The 19,017-nt window shown below is 43.1% G+C and overlaps 2 protein-coding genes across 5 annotated transcripts in view; one reads left to right on the top strand and one right to left on the bottom strand.

Moving 5' to 3' along the window:
* Positions 1–18,370, top strand: part of CABLES1 (Cdk5 and Abl enzyme substrate 1) — a 75,695-nt gene extending 57,325 nt beyond the window's left edge. The window contains 5 exon segments of the mRNA XM_030011956.1: positions 1,273–1,429; positions 2,216–2,319; positions 12,315–12,421; positions 13,352–13,559; positions 15,162–18,370. Of these exon segments, the coding sequence (XP_029867816.1) occupies positions 1,273–1,429; positions 2,216–2,319; positions 12,315–12,421; positions 13,352–13,559; positions 15,162–15,302 (717 nt within the window). The 3' untranslated portion in view covers positions 15,303–18,370.
* The window catches only part of TMEM241 (transmembrane protein 241), an 82,565-nt gene continuing 70,933 nt past the window's right edge, over positions 7,386–19,017 (bottom strand). Inside the window, exon 14 of one of the 4 annotated variants that reach the window (XM_030011967.2) lies at positions 7,386–10,174. In XM_030011967.2, coding sequence (XP_029867827.1) covers positions 10,160–10,174 — 15 coding nt within the window. In that variant the 3' untranslated portion in view covers positions 7,386–10,159. Of the gene's footprint in view, positions 10,175–15,107; positions 15,371–19,017 lie in introns of those variants that run through there. The other 3 variants (XM_030011966.2, XM_030011965.2, XM_030011969.2) reach the window with 3 other exon arrangements.

The following is a 19,017-nucleotide window of genomic DNA, read 5'->3' as shown; positions in this document are numbered from 1 at the left end:
GCCTGACTGAATCGCGCAGCCTTCCTCTGGCTCTAGCAGCAGGTATCACTGCAGCGTATATTGTCAGGGGCTTGAAAACAATATCTGGTGAGAGTTGTAAGCTGTAATTCTGTTTGCTCTCTGTTTTATTTAATGAAATAGATTTTGCTTAACAGTATGTTTTTCCAAAGAGCAGGAAGACAGTAGTACAAATCTGATGAATATTTCAAAATCGAAGAGTGCATTCACTTGAATAGAATAAGCCATTATGAATCTTTAGGGAAAGTGATCTCTTTTAAACAAATATATAGAGGAGAGACAATTTTAATCATAAATGAAAACATTTTTTGCTGAAGGCCTGATTTACTTTTTACAGTTCAGTTTACCCAGTCTGCTGTCATGTATGGATTTAAAGGCCCTAGGTCAATGCTGCTACACATGGTGTGCTCACCTAACCAGGTGTCAGGCCAGACCACAGGCTGTAAATTCCTAAGGACAATCTGTCTGTTTATAAATAAATGAAAGCTCATATGTTTTATTTGATAGCTGTTCTGACCTCCTCGTAAACCAGTCTAGAGTCTGAGACTCATTTTTTTTCTTCAGTATTAAGTTATTTTTGGAAAATAAACCTAAGAGAAGCAAGGCATAGCCTATTCCTGGCCAAGGGTACAAGCAGAGAATCAGTAAGCTCTAAAAATAATTTTGTCACAAGTTATTCATTCACACTTAGTCCATGTTGGGAGGCAGTAAATGATCTCCCACAACCATTGCTGTAAACTGGAGCTTACTTATGACACCAATAAGACTCTGCCAGACAAAATCCTAAAGGAAAAAATACCAAAGTGCTTAAGTTTAGCAATGTTCAAGTGATTTGCCTCTGGCAGCTCTGTGCTGAAGGGACCGGTGTAGATGATGCTGTTTCAGTAAGGAAGCAGCTGAAATCTGCTACAGATGAGGCCCACTGAAAAAAACCCGACCAAACTGACATATTTTTAAATCTGACCCTTGAGTAGGATTTTGTAAATCCAGTGTATTAGAGCTTTTGTGTGTGTGTTTGTGGTTTTGTTTTGTTGAATTAATGCCTTTGCAAAAGCTTTTTTTGCAAGAATAAATGGACTGCACCGAAGCAAATGTAGGTGACTGGTGTTTATTCATCTGTGCCTAACTACTAAATCCAGAAAATCCTCCGCTAATTTGGCTTCCCTTGCTTCCAGTTGGGATGCACCAAAGGCATCCCACTGCGGCTGAGCTGGGCTGATAGTAACTGTCTGTCTGTTCTGAGTTTCTTTTTAGACGGTTTCATATACACAGTTCCTATTTCCCACCAATGCTCTGGGAACTCGGAGAAACACGATAGACTCCACCTCATCCTTCTCCCAATTTCGCAATGCAAGCCATCGTAGCCTTTCTTTGGCAAGAGCTAACAGCACCCAGGGGAGCATTGATGCAGGTAACTTCTCAAGAAGCTTCTTTTAATATATTTGCATAGCCTGGTGATAGGCAGTTATTATGAAGGATGGACATATGTCATGTTTTAGCCCCCTTTTTTGCTTAAATTAAGCAAAATATAGTCTCGTGGATAAAAGAGCTCATTCTCTGTTTGCTTAGCAAAGCTGGCTTACAAATGATGGAAAGTTAAGTAACCAAGACTGCTGGTTGTATTGACAGCCCCTGATGGCGCTCAGCCTGCCTCCTGTCACTGGCATTGTTTGTTCCTCCTGCATCAGGCTCATCATTACCTCCCTTTGCTATGGAAAATTTACAGTGGTGACGTGGTAGTCATAAGCTGAAGGTGTAAATCATACTTGTGACCTTTATTAGGCTGGAAAGGGCTGTGTTTACAAAACTGGGCACAGAACATAAGCCAAAGCACTGTATGCTTAAGATATTTTGGCATGTGAAATGAAAAAAATCAAAACATCTGCATAAACAGATGAAAACTTGTTGCTGGGATTAAAAGTCATTGTGGACCTTTATATAATTTTGCAGTTCTCTCAGCCCTAAATTCACATTTACCAAGTAATTCATAAGCTGTAGGTCCTCCATATCTTTGCAAATTGTATTAGTATTGAAATACTTAGAGTTTTCAAGATTTAGAGAAATCTTTCGACTCTTTCAAAAATCTTGCATGAAGATCATCTTTTGCATTATCTATGAACTTGTTTGCCACTTCTGATAAGTCCAGAAATTTCTTCATGTAATGAATTCCTTTCTTATATTTACCATTGTTTTATAGGTAGCGACCTGGGAGACTTTGTTGAATATGACCCAAATCTTTTAGATGATCCCCAATGGCCATGTGGCAAACATAAGCGGGTTTTAATATTTCCTTCATACATGGTAAGTGATATGCAAAATTAGGTGTAGCACAGATAAATTTTGGTAACAATATTTTGAAGGTTGAGGTTACATTTGGCCTTATTTTAAGAAGATTATTATTATTTTTAATCTACTAATAACAGATGTTTGGAATGCTTTGTTCTAAATGACAGTTACTTACTAGGACATGTAAAAGCAAACTCGTGGAGGTATTACAAAAGTAAACGCTTTTATTACTGCTGTATTTCGTAAATGCTTTAGATGAAAGGCTTGTTCAAACAATGTGTTCATTCTCTCGCATTCAGAGGAAAATTTATACTTCCTCTAATTGGCATCTACTACAAAATAGGAGGATGCCCATTAGGGTTTTTCTGAAGTCATGAAGCTGTATTGTGTTTTGATGCTTATCATTCACTCCTTGGAACAGCACTTTGGTGTCTAGTAGAGCCTTTGTTTCCCAGGTATTTATTTCACCATAGGATAGTCCTTCCTTTAATTGCAGCAATTATGAGCAGAGCCTGTGTGTTTTTCACTATATCCAAACCTGTAGCAATACAGACACATACCTGTTCCTTGGTCTGTGCTCTAACTCAGTGTTTTCTGTGGTGAGAGACTTCTGTAGCCTTTCTTCAGCTGCACCAAGTCTGTAGAGTTTGGTGTGCTATTTTGGCAGGACTGTGGCAAGATGCAGCGCCATTGTATGCATGTGACCATGTATCTGTCTGAACTATGCATCCAAAGTAGTAGTAGGCAGCAGGGAAAAGCTTTTTTTTTTCCCCAAAGTGGTGAACTAGTACTCTTACCTATATACAAATAGGATAGGATTTGAAACACTGAGGTCTAAAGTGTCATCCGTCACCTCACTTAACTTGGAACAGAAGATATCATTTAAGAAACTGCTAATGTATGTAAAGATACAGTCTTTGTAGGTTGTCTTCTGCCCTGACCCTGGTCTTTATTTGTTAATGGGGCTTTTGGGTGCTCCTTCTTAAAAATAAATGGATTTTAAGTGTTTCATGTAGGTTGAAGCTTATCTCCTTGCTGACAGGAGTGTTCTGCCTGTTGCACAAAGAGGCTTAATTGAGCTCTGAGGCTGTGTTTGTGCTAAATTTTCAAATGGGAAGTCCAGTATGTCCTCTGCTTACTTTCAGCCAGTTTTACTTTTAGGGTTGGCAAGTTATTTTTTGGCTGCCAACCCACAAAGCGTCAACTTTTTATGGCAGCTACATCTGGGTGGAAAAACATTTGTTAGGTTTTGATACGGTTATTGTCAAGGACAGGAAACTGTCTTCCCTCAAAGAGAAAGACGTTGTTAACCAGCATCCAAAGTGAACATAGCTTTAGCAGTCATGGTTGTGTTTCTAACCTTCCTCAGGCTGCGAATGTGCGCCAGGCAATCTGTAGTCCTCTAGGATCACCTGAGATCTTTGATCCTTTTTCAACTTGGTGTTGAGGTGGTTGGGTGAGTCAAAATAGGGCAGCCAGGATAGTGTCCTGCAGGGGAGGTCTCTGCCCCGGAGTGGGTGTTTGATGCCCTTCTCCATATGCTGGTTAGCCACAGCATTTTGAGGTCTGTGTTTGTACCTTTTTTGCAAAAAGGAGCTGACTAGGGATTTCCACTGTGACAGAGGTGTGACTAGATACTTAAAGGTGAAAAATGTACTTCAAGGGCAATTGTTAAAATCAACATCATTGTCTAGAATGTATCTGCACTGACAGGGGTCTCCCTGCTTTTTCATTTTCTCTAGCAGTTAATTACTGTCGTGTCTGGAAACATGTCTTATTTGACATTTTGGGTTTTTTTGCCTGAATTTGCCTTCCAGCCATCACTTCTTCAGCACTGCCTGAGGGTCTGCAGCACTCCCATCTCCCTCTCTGAAGGCAGGCACTAATCTAAGAAGGGGCTGAAGGACATTAAGTGCTGTGTTTGTTTTGTTGGTGAGAATCGCAGGCACGTGCCAAGAGCTCTCTTGTTCAAGGATTTCACCTGCCCCTGGTTGAAGCAGCATAGCTGTGATGCCATGCAGGAGCTACGCAGCTTTGCAAGAAACCGAAGAGTGGGTGGTTGTTCTTCAGTGCTTGGCTGAGAGATTTCACAGGGGCTGGTGTTTCCTTCAGCCGAGAGAAGGGAGAAGAGGCAGTGCCGGAATGTCCTGGGACCTTGCAGGTTAAATAGGATTTTGCAACTTGGGCTGCGGGTGAGAAGGGCTTGTGCATTGAACTGGTGAATATAGGGCCATATTGGCTATGTGGGAGACTTTACTTGCATCCATATTAGACTTTCCTGACTCAGCTGGCTTTCGCCATCCCTGCAGTTCACATCAGCGTGAACAGGAGCATAATAGGCTGTAATTTCAAGTCATTTTCTTCCCCAAATATAAAAATCAGCGTATGCTGCAATTAAAGGAAATTGCAGTCTGAGGCCAGCGAGAAACCTGTGGTTTTTTCCTGACTGTGCACAGCCATCGTGGTAGTGACAGACCTCTGCCAAATGACCGCGGAACTGTAGAGCTGCTATACAAAGTCTCTGGTCCTGAGCAGAATATAGCTGTAATTACTGCCTCACACAAGTGCCGGAGCAGCTGAGAGTGGCTCTGATGTCAGCGCCAAACATTTTGTTGTGTGTGGAGAGCTGCAGCTTGTAATTAAAGTTTCGTTACTTGGCCAGCATTTAGCATTAATGCTTGGCAGCTGCAAGCTTGTAGATATTTCTCCTGCCCGGTTCCTTAAGGATGTCAGAGCAATCAATGGGGGGAAGGTGTGCGAGAGGAATGTGAACACGTGGCGGTGTGGATGAGCGAGGCTGGATGCTGGGCTGCAGCACTGACTGCAGGATAGAGCTGCATGCACCGACTGATACTACTCCTGGGAGCCGGGCTTGTGCTTTGCAGGCCAGGATTTCTCCACTGGTAAAACTGTGTTGAGGTCTGTGTGAATGCTGCATCAGTAAACAGTGCAGGCTTTATCCTGAGGCATGAGATGGACAAAATGTGTGGTCTGGCTTGGATTTTACTCTGAAATACATGCAGTTAACACTCGGCATGCCGTTCCCTCCATTTTTATGGAGCCTGTGTTTATTATCACTGACATTGACTTTATAGTCTTGTAATTTTACTGAGTTGAATTAGTCCTGACTTGCAGAGGATTTTTAACTGCAAGTCTTCAGCTGTTTTCAAGGAGCAGCTGAGCTTCCTCCTTGAAGATAGCTGTGGGGAAGGAGAAGTGCTTTTGGTTTGGTCTTTTTTTTGCAGTGGAGTTCCTGGCTTGAAAGGGTATACACTTCCCTGTTGCATTTCTAAAAGTAATACCCACAAACAGCCTGTCAGGGAACGATTCTGAAAAAGCAGCTTCAATACTTACCCAACACAAATTCTACAGCTTCTATTAATTGTATTAGTCATATTTAAATCCTGGTCTACCCTGGAGAAATTATTTCACTTTGTGTCATCTTTGTAGGAGAGTCTACAATCTCTGCCACAATATAAACAGTAAGAGGTAGAAAAATTTCATGCTGGAGGGCAGGGGGAGGAGGGAAACATCATGTCACGGTTAACAGATGTCTTCCTGGCTGATACTGCTAAAACAGGAATTCTTGCAGATTCTTAAATCTCTCTAGAATAGGAACTTTATCTACCAGACAGAGCAGTAATTTCTTTGCTAGAGTCTCATGTCGACCGGTGTACATCCAGACTTGTCAGTGCCTCCCTGGCCTCCCTGCATCCTTGCCAGCAGGAACAAACTCCTTTCGTGCAGAAGGAAAAAAACTCACTCGGCAACAGGCGTGAGGCTGACCCCGCAGTCCTGCTTTTGTTGGTAGCACAGAAACGCAGGAGTGTGTTAGCTGGCTGCTGTGCACTGCCAAAACTTGCAGCAAAAGAAGAAAAGCCCAGATCAGTAGCATCTTGACTTTGAGTGACCCTTGTGTAATAACATCCCTGCAATATCCATCCATCCATGCCCAAGGGATACACATGGAAATTGGCTTGGGTACTTACGTACAATTTCAGTGCATTGGTTTAATTATGTCAAAATAAATTGACATCTCTACACCACTAATAAAAAAGCATGTCACAAAAGTCTGCAGTGCTCTTACAGTGGGCTGACTGTCAGCCTGCATTTGCCAGGTACTGTGCTAGTGTCAAGCACAGCCAGGCTGTGTTATTAAATATTAGTCCTCCAATGTGATTTTAAAATTAGAACTGCTTGCTGCCCTGGCCATTTAGTCTAACAAAAGCCCTGCATGATGATATAGCGCATTCAGTCTCTTGCTCCCCCATTCTGTCTTTCACAAGGAGCATCAAGGTCAGGAGTACTCTACTACAGCCAGCGTCCTTCGGTGCCATCACCCTATTCTTTAAGCCGTTTCTGTAGTTGTAAATTAAGCAGCTCCAGACTTCTTTTTTATCAGCTGCTGACCTTGTACCCAAAAGTCTCAGGAAGCAGAGGATCACAGTGGTGCTATATATTCATATTTAAACCCTGGGCTCTATGCATTTAATGCTGTATTTGACTGAGACTCCAGTAAACCACTGTTTTGTCACAATGACACACTGTATTAATTGAGAATTATTCCAGTGTGTTAACCATATAAAATAAACTGGCATCCTTCCATGTACTTTAATTCAAAGAAGCAGTTTTGAGATTATTTGCTTTGTGAAATTTGAAAGCTTTCAGTTTAAGATCCTTGAATGTTAGTAACTTTCTAACAACAGAAACATCTTCTTTTAGTCTTCCTTTTCCCTTTTTTTGTTGGTTTTTTTTTCATTATAAATAAGGAATCACTCCCATTTTCCATCACCATTTTAAGCCTTTGCTCTATCAGGATTTCCCATATATATGCATCTTCAGCCATAATCATATGAATTAGGTTACTGACAGTTTATAGCTACATATCTGGTCACCTATGGTATGCATTAAGGTAGCCAGGCAGCAGAGTCATTGACTTCTTTTCATTTGTTATGTGGTTGAGAACTTAGCGTTGACCTACCAAAAGTCTGTTAAAGGTACCAGTCTTCTGTCTGCTCTCTGTGAAGTAGATTTATCAGGGGTACACAGTAACGACAGCTGAAGAGAACCTATTATATATCTTTCATTTTATTCACCTATTTTATTCTGATTTTATCCTTCTTAAGCAGGTGATAGAGGCGTCTGAGGCTAGATCATCTTTTACGGGTAGCATGCCAAAGTAGGATTTATTTTCAACAATATTTCATCTTGCCAGTCTTTCCAACCATTTCAGGCATCCTCCCTCCTCCCATATTTATGAAACTATATATACAGCTTTCCTATGAGAAAGCAGCTGCTTGAAAACACTTGTGAATAACACACAAGCTAACCTCCAAGTTCAAAACTGCCAGCCATGCAAAAAGTGTGCCGAGTACAGACTTCGGCCGAAGTATTCATCATGTCATCCAGGCATCTGTCAGCTACCATATATCAAGGCTTTCATTTGCCTTGTGCAATCCATCGCCGAACTAAAATACACATACACAGATTTGTATACAGAGAATGTGAACAGAGCTCACGAAGGAGTATCGCTGAATACTGAAGTGAAATGTGTTTTGTGCAAATAAGCTGTGAGAAACAAGACAGACGTTTCTGGATGACAGAAGTTGCAAACATTCGAGATCAGAATTTGAGAAAGACAGTGTGGTAGTTCCCAGTGCCTTGCTCATGTGTCTTGACAGCTCTGGGAGTGCTGAGTGCCTGCCTGGTAGGGTATACATTATCTATAAGAAAGCATGTTTGGATAGAAAAATGATGTGCTCCTTCTAGGGAAATATTTGCAAGCCCTTCATAAAATTTGGGACATTGATGTTGAACAGTGCTCTTACACAGGCAATACCAGAATTGTTTCGGACAGACAAAAATCCATGGCATTTACAGTCATGTCTTCTTCTCAACATGGCAGCTTCATTTGGGACTCACAGGCAGCTAAAGTGCAATGAAATGGCCTAAAACAGAGGAGAGAAGCATAAATGCTAAGCAGAGAGCAGGCAGCAAAGGATGCTGTTAGGGCAGAGCCCTCCCATGTCAGATACCAGCTGGCCCTCGTGGGTCGCTGGGCCACCCCAGAGGTTTCCTCTGCTCCGTCCCTCATGGGCAGGGGCAGCAGTGGGGGTTGCTGCTCGGTGCCAAGCTGTTCGTGGGGTGCAGGAGGTGCCCTGGGCAGGAGTGGGGTCGGGGACCGGGATTTCTGTGTAGGCTCGTGAGTGCTGTGTGCTGTGCCCCAGCCGCGGCATGACAGTGGGAGGGATGCTTGGGTGTCTGGTCAGAAACAGTTAGAAGGGGCAACTGATTCAATCACACTAATTCAGCATTGCTTTTAAATTACCTGTCAACAGATACTTTTTTTTTTTTTTTTTTTTTTTTTTTGCTGCCTGCCTCTCTGGCAGGCAGGGTCCCACATGCACGCATTTCTATAGGCACCAGCTGGGCAAACAGCATCCCACTACTCAGACAAAGTTTGGCTTCTGCAGCAGCTATGGAAAAAAAAAAAATTAAGGGGGGGGGGGGGGGGGGGGGGGGAAGAAGTTGCACAATTCCTTTTCTTGAGAATAAGGGCAGTTAGCTGAGGTCTCCAGCATGGCACTGACAAGATGAGACAGCTGCCTTAGAGCCAGTGTGTTCAAACATGCTGCCGTTATCCTGTTACATGAATCAAAACCAGCACACACCAGCTTTCATCTGGATTTCATTATTGTGATTTACATCGTAGAGACTGTTGTCTCGCAGGAAGCAACAGTCTTCGGAATTTGGGAGGAGGGGGGAGAGATTCTTATCAACAGGACAAAATTGACAAATCTCTGTGTTTAAAAATAGCCGTACCTCCTTACCATTTTCAGTTTTAAGGAGTCTGCTTATTCTCAAGCATCTGAGTGCTTTGCTTTAAATAAAATTTTTAAAAAGAGCCTTTCTCCTTCTAAAGAGAATTTAGCTAAATTCTGGCAAATCTCCCACGGCCTGGAGGAGTCCCAGGTAAAATAGACGGTGCCTGCAGAGCGGCCGTGGGGAAAGGTGCACCCCGGGGGGCTACTGGTGCTGTGTGGCAGAGCCCGGGGCTCGCTCCCCCTCCATGCAGTCGCCCCTGGAGCTGGGGTCATGCTGGCACCTGCTTGTTAGAGGTGAAAGCAACTGAAACTTGCTGTCCAGCATAATTTCTGTGCAGCCCTTCAGCTGAGTCCAGAGGATGGTCAGGCCCTCTGACCGCTGCTGGGCCGTTTGTGCTGCCAAGGGGATGCTGTCTTGCACGCGAGGTTCGTGCACGTTTGCATCCTCCTCTGTGTGGGGAAGATGATTACCTGGAGAGAGCCAAAGGCAAGTCTGCCAGAAAAACCCGTGATCACTTTGAGGGAGATAATTAAGATAAAACTAAGGTGCTCCATGGTAATGGAGAACAAACAACAGGCGGTTAGTTTTGCAGTGAAGCATGAAATAAGGTGTTGTGTAGCTTTGCACAGTAACACTGAGCTCAGTCTTTCTAGAATTGCCCAAGAGAACCAAAAAATACTGGTAGTAGCTAAAATCATCTTTGGATTTAATAGCAGGTAACCTTTATGTGCTTAGAGTCTCTTGACTATGTAAGTAAGAGCAGCAGGGACCAATGTTTCTGCACTTTGAGTAGCAGATGGCACTGGTCTAAATTATGTTATGTGGCTTGTTTCAATCGTCCTCTTATAAGCAGTACTAAGAGGAACCCTGTTAATAACATATAAAACTCCCAGCATATCTGTGTGTCAGAAGCACCCAACTTGCTGATGATCCTCTGGCAACAAAACCAAGGAGTGGGCAGGCAGGCAGGCAGCGACATCCCCGGGAAAGACAGGAGAGGAGTAATTGGTAAGATCTTCATTCTTCTGCTTCAGAGGGCTGAGCCCTGCTGGGTGAGATGAAGAACATGAGAAGCTGTCTGCAACAGAGGCACGGCCGCACGGGTGCGTGCCTACGTCCTTCCAACCTCAGCAAGATTAAAACCAGGCAGACCCACACATTCAGTTGAAGCCTTTCCCTCCAGCCCTGGGTAGGGAAGGTTTTTCCTCCCTCTCTTTTCCTCTCTTCCTTTTATTTAGGCATGGTAGCGCATTGCCCTGCCTCAGCGTCAAGACAGTGTATGAAATTTTAACTTTGGTGGCACTGCAGCATCTGCCCAGACCTGCGCTCAAGTTCATCCATATGCATGCAGGGCAGCAGGGCTGGCTGAAGGGGGTTGGTGTGGCATTCTCCTTTTTGATGATTTCTTATAATTGGCAGCTTTCCTTAATAGGACAGAATTTCCTTAATAAATTGTCCCCTTTATTTTAGCAAAATTTGGACTGGTGCTTAACACGTAACTGGGTCAGAGGGGGCTTGCAAACTTTTATACTCAAGACAACAGCACAAAACTGTTGTGCGTGACGTGCCCAGCAGAATTACCTGCCAGGAGGTAGTGGGGAGCAATTTATCTGGACAGATGATGCTTCTCACACTGCAGGTCAGATAGCAGAGTAGCCCACATTTTAAACCGTGTGTATGGTCATAACAGTGCACTGTGGGAAGAAGCTGATTTTTTTCCTCTTTATTACAGAATGTTTACCTCAAATACTGCTGTGGGCTGTTTAGGGCATACTCCACTTTCTTTTAAATTCCTGTAATTACCCATTATTTCAGTACCATAGCTCCTAAATAAACTGCAGGAAAAGTTAGGTGTGTTTTACTCCCGTTCATGCTCATTTCTGATCCAGCCAAGGACACGATCAGATAACGAGAGTTGTCTGATTGCTCTCTAGAGCCATTACACTCTCTCCTCCCCAAGCCCTTCCATTTTAATTATTGAAAAATACCTGCAAGTATAGGCAGTCAGTCTTTTGGGCTGATTTAGATTCCTATGAGGATACATATAATACAGTGAGGCTCCATCTTTTATAAAAGCATAACATGCAGCAAGTGTTTTGCACGCCTCTTTCCACCTCTTTTCTTTAGCGTTAACAGCCCTTTGCCATAACACAGGTTAATCATAAATGGAAATTAGAAGGGAGAAGTCATTTTACTGGAAGGAGAATGCACTGCACTGCAGACTGCTGCTCTCCCACTGCCCGCGCTTGAAGCTGGCCAGGAGCTGGATGCCTGGGGACGAGGTTCTCCCCTGGCTGTCCTGGGGCTCTTCCCTGCTTCTGTCCAAGGGGCAGAACAGCCAAAGCTGGGAAGAGAATTGGCCCATCCCCGAAATGAAGGTTCATTTGTTGTACAGCTGATAGATTTTGGCCAGGTGAGCGGTGACAGAGGATTTGGGCAATATTGTTGCTGAACTAATACTGAAGGAACAAGAGAAGCTCTGCGCACTCATAGATGTGAACACTGGCATTGCAGTACTGGTTGGGAGGGCCCTCTGCTACTTGGGGAAATTCTTTAGGTTGTGACAAAAAGGAATAGAAATCTCAATGCAAAGGAAATAGACTGTACACTCTGAATGTTGTCCTAACTCAATACTTCTGTCCACTTATTGCATAGCTTATGACAGCATTACTGTCTTACACTCCATTGCATTACCTGCCGTGTAGGCTAATCACTTATTTTATCACAAATGTACGTGGTGGCAGTCAAGAATTTGTACCAGCGGTTGCTTTGAAGAATCAATTTGAGAGAAACTCACAATATGTCTCAGAACCGCATGGAGATATGCACACAAAATCTGGCCATCAAATCAGTTATTGTGATGATTTCTTTTGGTTTAACAAGACTTCTCAGCTAGGTTTTATCCATCTGCATTTCACTTAAATTCACTCTCAGAGATACTTGGAGGATCCTAATAAGGTATGTGTTGTTCAGGGCTTGTGCTGAACGGTCATGTTGGATTTCAGGTCGCTTGTTCTGACAGAGCAGTCAGAAACAAATGTGGCCTTAATTCAGATTGAATTTTCCCCTCTACTGAAAGCATTGGGACTGACTGGCACTTGTTTGGTGTTACTTGCTTTTGGGAATTGAGTGATCTTGTTTATTACAAACTAAAAGAATAATTCTTTCTTGACCACGTGTTACAGACTACAGTCATAGACTACGTGAAGCCATCAGATCTCAAGAAGGACATGAATGAGACCTTTAAGGAGAAGTTCCCTCACATCAAGTTAACCCTCAGTAAAATAAGAAGGTACGTTGCAAAGCTTGGTAAGGCTGCAACATGATGCAGTTGTCTCACATTTCAGTGCAATTGTTCTTGCACATGAGGGGAAGCACAGCACTGATTGATCTTCCAGGAGCAGTGACCGGCAGAGGTGCAGAATAAGTCAGATGATTGCTTTGATTAGTGGACTGAGTAAACAAGATAGGGGAATGTACAAACATGTACCGGTCAGGTGTCAAACATGACGTCTAGTGGGATGAGGATGTGAGCTGGGCATGTGCTATACTAAAAGTTCCAGAAAAATAACACAAAAAGCTCTCCAAGCTCATGGCACTGAACTTAAAAAAAGACTGAGGAAAGAGAAATGCTGACTTTCGTGCCTTGTCCAGAGAGCATGGCCAGAAGCAAAACAAGTGGTCAGCTTCACAGAAAAGTTGTAGTATTTCATCACTGTTTCCAGTGTAACAGGCTAGACATACTGCTTCACTGAAGTAGCAATAATTTCATTTGATTGAAGTGGCCAGAAGGATACTGAGTTGTATTGCTCTGTAACCAGACAATACTGCAGTACATGGAAAGACATGGATTTGACCAACCATAACCAGCAGCAAAGCTGCATATAGAGCACAAGCAATCAAGCTGTTGTTACTAGATAAAGTATATGCAGCTTAAGACTTCTGATTAAATATTGTTAATAAAAATGTCAAAAGCTTTTCAGTTGCTTTTATAGTTAGACACAACTACCTGTTGGGGGCAGTGAGGGGGAAGGCTGAGGTCAAAAAGTGCTGTGAAATGTGTATCCAAAACAGAGCATAAAGATATCTGCCCAGTAAATTACGTTTTACTTTTCCCCTCCATTTGACTAAGAAGGAATCTCTGAAAGGATGACTCTTAGGGTGAAATGAGAAATGCCTTAAAACGCAGTTCACAGCATACTTGTCTGGTCTCTTTACTCAGCTTGAAGAGAGAAATGCGCAAGCTTGCTCAAGAAGAATGTGGTTTTGAAGAGCCCACAGTGGCCATGGCCTTTGTCTACTTTGAGAAGCTCGCTCTCAAGGGGAAGCTGAACAAGCAGAATAGAAAGCTTTGTGCTGGAGCCTGTGTTCTTTTAGCAGCCAAAATTGGCAGTGACCTCAGAAAACATGAAGTCAAGCATCTTATAGATGTACGTATCCATAGGTTTCCAGTGTTCCTTATACATGAAGTGCTAGTGTATGGTCTACGCAAGCCTGCTTGTCAGTGGTCACGCTCTCCTCTAGGTTTCCAGCTGTACAGCCAGCTAAATACCTTTTTTTTGTTATACATTTATGTGGAAGTAGTAGTGATCAGTGTCACTGCAGAGGCATGGGAAGCTCGTTTGATGTGATTGAAGACCCTGGTGTCAAATACTGTGAGGTCTGAGAGGTATCTGACCACCATTCTGTCAATACAAGTCAAAAGTTAACATTAAGGAAGTTCATTTTGCTTTCAATTATGTTTTCAAGAGTGTCAATAACGACTCTCCTTTGAGAGGTAAATGCAGATACTAATTTCAGAGGGAGTCTAATAGACTACCAAGTTTGTATTTCTTTCATCATGTTAAGCATTTGGGCAAGAAAACATAAAAAAGTGTTTCCATTAGGACACCTCAGCCCAACTGTTTTTTTGTAGAGTAAGGTGTTTGGTCTTCCACCCACTCCATATGAAAGAGTTAACAGAGGGGAGTGTTATTCCATAATTCTTTGCAAGCACTGAGATACCAATCTGATTTAATGCTACAGAAAGTTAGGCAGATAGCTGGGTACTTGGCTACAACCAACTCACTCAGTTGAGGAGACATGGGAACTTGGTTGGGGGACAGGACTGAACTCATACCCTTCTGCCACAGTCACAGAGCTGGGTCTACAGTCAGTTTGTTAGAAAGCTCTCCAAATAACCAGAAAAAAAATCAACCCGGGGGAGTTGGAAGATCTGGCGTCTCTTGCTATACTGAAACATTGGTCCATCGTTAAGACACATTGAGCTTTTCAGTAGACCCAGTGGGCAGAGAAGTAGCAAGCCAGGGAGATCATAAGAAGAGGATGGGGAGGGGCGGAAATATTCCTGAAGAGCTGGTTGCCTACTTGTAGCATCCAAATCCAGTGAAACAGCAGAGCAGATGGGAGGCTTAGTACATTACAGCAGAAAGCCAACTATGAAACCCATCTTGTCCCCCTTGAGGGCAGTAGTTTCTGTTACTCACTGTTCTTATGGTTGTTGCAAATGACACCTTCTGCCTCTGAGGTATTAAAGTCAAATGTATGTAATTGTAGCAGAAATAACTTCCCCAATAGGGTTTTGTAACACAGTCTAATGCTGAAAGGAAAATCAGTGATTTCAAGCAGTGCAGGAAGTTTGTGGGCAGTTACGAGATGCGTGTCTTCTGTTACACAAGTGATTTCAATGTTTGCATGAAGCCAGGAGTTTCCTCTTCCTGCAGTGGTAATCACTATGATCGTTAGAAGACGTATCTGCTGGAGATGGAATGAGCGAAATGACAAACATGTCAGAAATAGCATGGCTGGCTGAGCTTTGTATGTTCACCTCCATAGTAAGGAATCAGTAGATCCAGTTCATCCTGCTCTCATTTTCTAAACCTAGAGCCATGCAAGTCCAGCAGGGCAGAGGTTTAATGACAGCAGCATGCGTGTTCTGAATAAAGTCATCTGTAAGAAAGCACTAGAAAGTCAAATCCTTATTCACAAAGACATTGTTTTTATTTGTGTTTTTATCTCGGCTGTCGTTGCAGAAACTGGAAGAGAAGTTCCGGCTGAACAGGCGAGAGCTGATCGCCTTTGAGTTCCCGGTGCTGGTGGCCTTGGAGTTTGCTCTCCACCTTCCCGAGCACGAAGTGATGCCGCACTACAGACGCTTGGTGCAGAACTCCTAGCGCTGGCTGCCCGGCGGGGAAGGGGCTCCCGACTGTTCCCGCTTGTCTCTCATGAGCTGCAGTTACTACTGGAAATGCAAAATCAGACTCCTAACACTTCACTCTCTCTCTCTCTCCCCAGAACAGTTTTTCCGGCAACATATAGGAAACAGTGCATCAACCTAAGACTCTCAGCTTTGACAAATTTACGTATCGTTACTTTCTCAAAGCGGGTGAAGACTGAGCTGTTGGTAAATGGTTAACATGCTGAAACTGGGTGGCGACTGACCCTACCTGTGGGGACTACAGCTAAAAAAGTAGGCAAAAATTTGAAGGGCAGCCTCCATGACCACCCCTCTCTCCATCACACAAACCCTGGAAGCCCACGTGAGTGCATTCTCATAGCGCTTTTTCTACAGACCTGCTGCAACTTCCAAGAGGACTTCTTAACGTGAAAAAGCTTTTAAAGATGATATCTTCACTGTGTCAAAAAGAATGTGCCAATCTATTTTTGTATCAGCAATTGAAAGTGCACTTTTTCCTGTGGGGTGTTTGTGTGTGTATCCGTGTGTGTGTGCGTGTGCGACACCAAGCTGATCTCAGTCCAGGTGGTTGGCTTAGCTGTTTCCGAGTGTATCTGTTACCGACGGCGAAGATCAAGGTGACCTTATGTGTTTACTTCTTGAAAAACATAACTACTGGAAAAGTGGTAAATGGGATCATTTTTGGACACTTGGTTTTTTTATTCTCTGATCTTTCCAACATTGTACCTTTGAAAGGATTACACTACTACTACTATGAGAGAAGGATCAGCAACTGACCTTAAGTTTTCAGTCATGTTTGTGATAAAGATGAAAGCATTAGTATGAGATTTCCATGTCATGTTTTTTAAAAATATCTTGTGTTAAGCCACATGCATATTTTTAACCTTCGCACTTTTCCCACTGTGGAGATGGTTAGACTTGCACTCTGTAGTGTTGTATTTCTGTGCTCTATGTTAGAGTGCGTAATAAGCACATTTATTGTGCTCTATCTTAAAACAGTGTTTTATTTAAAAAAAAAAAAAAAAAAGAAGAGTAGGGCTCAGCAGTATAACAGGTGTCTTAAGGCTCCAACAGCAGGGGCATCAGCTATTAAAGTTTTGGGTTTTAACTAGAATTGACTGTGCAAAACCGAAAATCAGTGACCATTGAAGTTAGAGGTCCAGTTCTTTTAGACATTTCACTACTGGAGTTTTATAGTAAAACTTCTTGCAGCTTCCCTGGTTCTAACTGGACACCCAGAAAGCTGGAGGGTTTCATCCAAGCTCCCTGATGCTACATACACACTATGCTAGTGCCATGCTTATGGACATCGTTCCAATTGCTGTTATCCTGTGGGATTACACCCCTGTCCAGTCTTCTTCTGTGCTGGTTCACTTAATAAGCCTTGCCCTTGACATGCCCCACATGGATCCGGTAAAGTCAAATACTTACATTTAGGGTAATTATATAAAATAAATAATAATCTCAACTGTGAGATTTTAGCTGAAGCCTTACCTCTCTAAGTTTGGGAGTGCTTGCTCAGAGTATGGAAAGGGCTTGTGAGCAGAATGTAGAGAAGTGGGACATACCAGAGGATGTAAACACACTAATGCTTACTTTCTTTCGCTCTTACTTAAATCAGTTTTATTATTTCCTTCAGTTAGGCCAGGAAACATCCAGTTTCTTTACCAGCTTTGACTCCTTTAAATTCTAGTATGAAAAACGCCTGCATATGATTGCTCTATAGGATCTGGAAAGGTTACACGTCAGGACAAATGGGAATATGTTTGATGCTGTTGCTCTCCCTCCATTTTAAGGGGGAGGGTGACTATGCTAGCTTACAGTTATTATTAATACTTATCTAATTACTGATATAGATACATTCCAACAGGATTGGGGAGGAGGGGGTAAAGAGAAAAGCGTGCACTTAACCTCCCCGGTGCAACGCCCCACGCTGCTGCAACCCACGCGTCACTCGGCCGGCTGCGGAGCGAGGGGAGGGGGGGCCCTTGCCGGCACTCCTGCTCCCTCCTCCTCTTCTTCCTCCCGGCCCCCACGCAGCCAAGGAACAGAGGAGCCAAGAGCCTGGAACACGCCTAATGCCTACAGCTGCCCTGCTGATTTATTCAGCCTAAGAAGGCGGTGCAGTGTTGACCTACAAGCCAAAATGGTCTGCGGGTCTGCTAGGGGGGCTTCCATCCTTGGCTGCATCCCTTCCCACTGAAATCGTGTATATATGTTCAAGATTTGCTTCTGATTGCAGAGATCTGTTTCTAATAGCGACCACTCAAGGCTAAGCAGAAGCTTTACCTTTCCGTAAAGGCTTCTACCTTTTGCTTTTGAGTCTGATTTTTTTTTATGTTGCTTTATAGTATTGCAGGGAAAAAGCAAATTGTGATTGCAAGATGCAGACTAAAGAATGACAGTCTTACAGTAGTCTTTAGAGACGCTATTGAATCATGCTGTCACATCTTTTGTCTCCTGTGCTGCTACCCAACCCTGATCTACAGTTTACACAGATTTCTGGGATGAAATCTGATTGCTGGAGACTTTCTGCTTTTTGTTGTTTTTCTTCTTGTTGTTTTGGGGGCGGGAAAGGGTTTCAGAGTGATGTTCAGTTACAGTTTGAATGTGGAATAAACACTTAAGACGATGATGATGTTGCACTGTTCACTTAGGAACGTATATAAAGCCATATGATGCTAGATCTCAGAGCACAAAGCTTGGTCAGTACAATTATGGTTAGGACAACGGGCAGGATTTGCCCCCCTTTTCTCCCCAACCCTGGGAAAATTCAGGCTGAAGTGGTAGAGGAAATCTGTACCAAACAAAAAACCATGTTGATTGTTTTCCTTTGTCTTACATGGTAATGAGTGTTGATTTACAAATGATTTTAGGTTCAAGTTTAAATAGTTCGGGAAAATAATCCATTCCATATCACTTGTTCTGTTTTGAAATTATATACCGTACACTCTACCATGCAGAGTTTATTCCTTTTCTAAAAAAATAAATAAAAGTTTAAAAAAAAACCTGAAAAACCCAGACTCTTTTCCACCATTGACAGTATGTAAAATTATTCCGTTCTCTCATTTGTATGTGTCAAATGGTTTTGGTTTTGTCTTCCTCTGGGAAATAAAGCTGCTTATTAATAAGCCAATGGTGGGATTGCCTGAGGGCCCTTGCCATCTCCTGGCATTCGTCTCCCTGCAGAGCCCTCACTTCCAGGATCTTTCCTCCAGCCAAGATCTTAATCTTCTTCTTTCCAGACCATTGTTCTGAGTTTGCTGGTTTTTTAAAGCCTTTCTTTTTGGCACCAGCTCCTCCTCCTGGAGCTGCCAGGCCCTGGTTCTCCTGGTCCAAACCATCGGTGTGCAGAAGAACGAGGCACAAGCAGGCTCCTCAGCATTGCTCATGTCTCACAACCCCTTGTTCACTGGAGAATTTGGGATACGCCACTTTGGTTTAGTCCAGGTGGTAGCAAAATTTACAACTGGCCCCTGTACCAGTTGTAGATCACAAGCGGCTGCTTCCGCTTGGGAGGTTGAAAGTTCAGTTTTGGACATTCATGCATGCACACACCCAATTATCCACCACCTGTTGGCATTCAAGCTATTTTTTTCCACCTATGGTACCCCCTAAATCCAACACCTAACAAGGTGGTCTCACCAAACAACACCCATTTATTGTGCATTTTCATTCCATGTTAATAAAGT

This window comes from Aquila chrysaetos, chromosome 4 (genome assembly GCF_900496995.4).
Source record: "Aquila chrysaetos chrysaetos chromosome 4, bAquChr1.4, whole genome shotgun sequence".
Classification (NCBI taxonomy): Eukaryota; Metazoa; Chordata; class Aves; order Accipitriformes; family Accipitridae; genus Aquila; species Aquila chrysaetos.
Note: the sequence above shows the minus strand (reverse complement) of the source record. Positions and strands in the feature narration are given on the sequence as shown.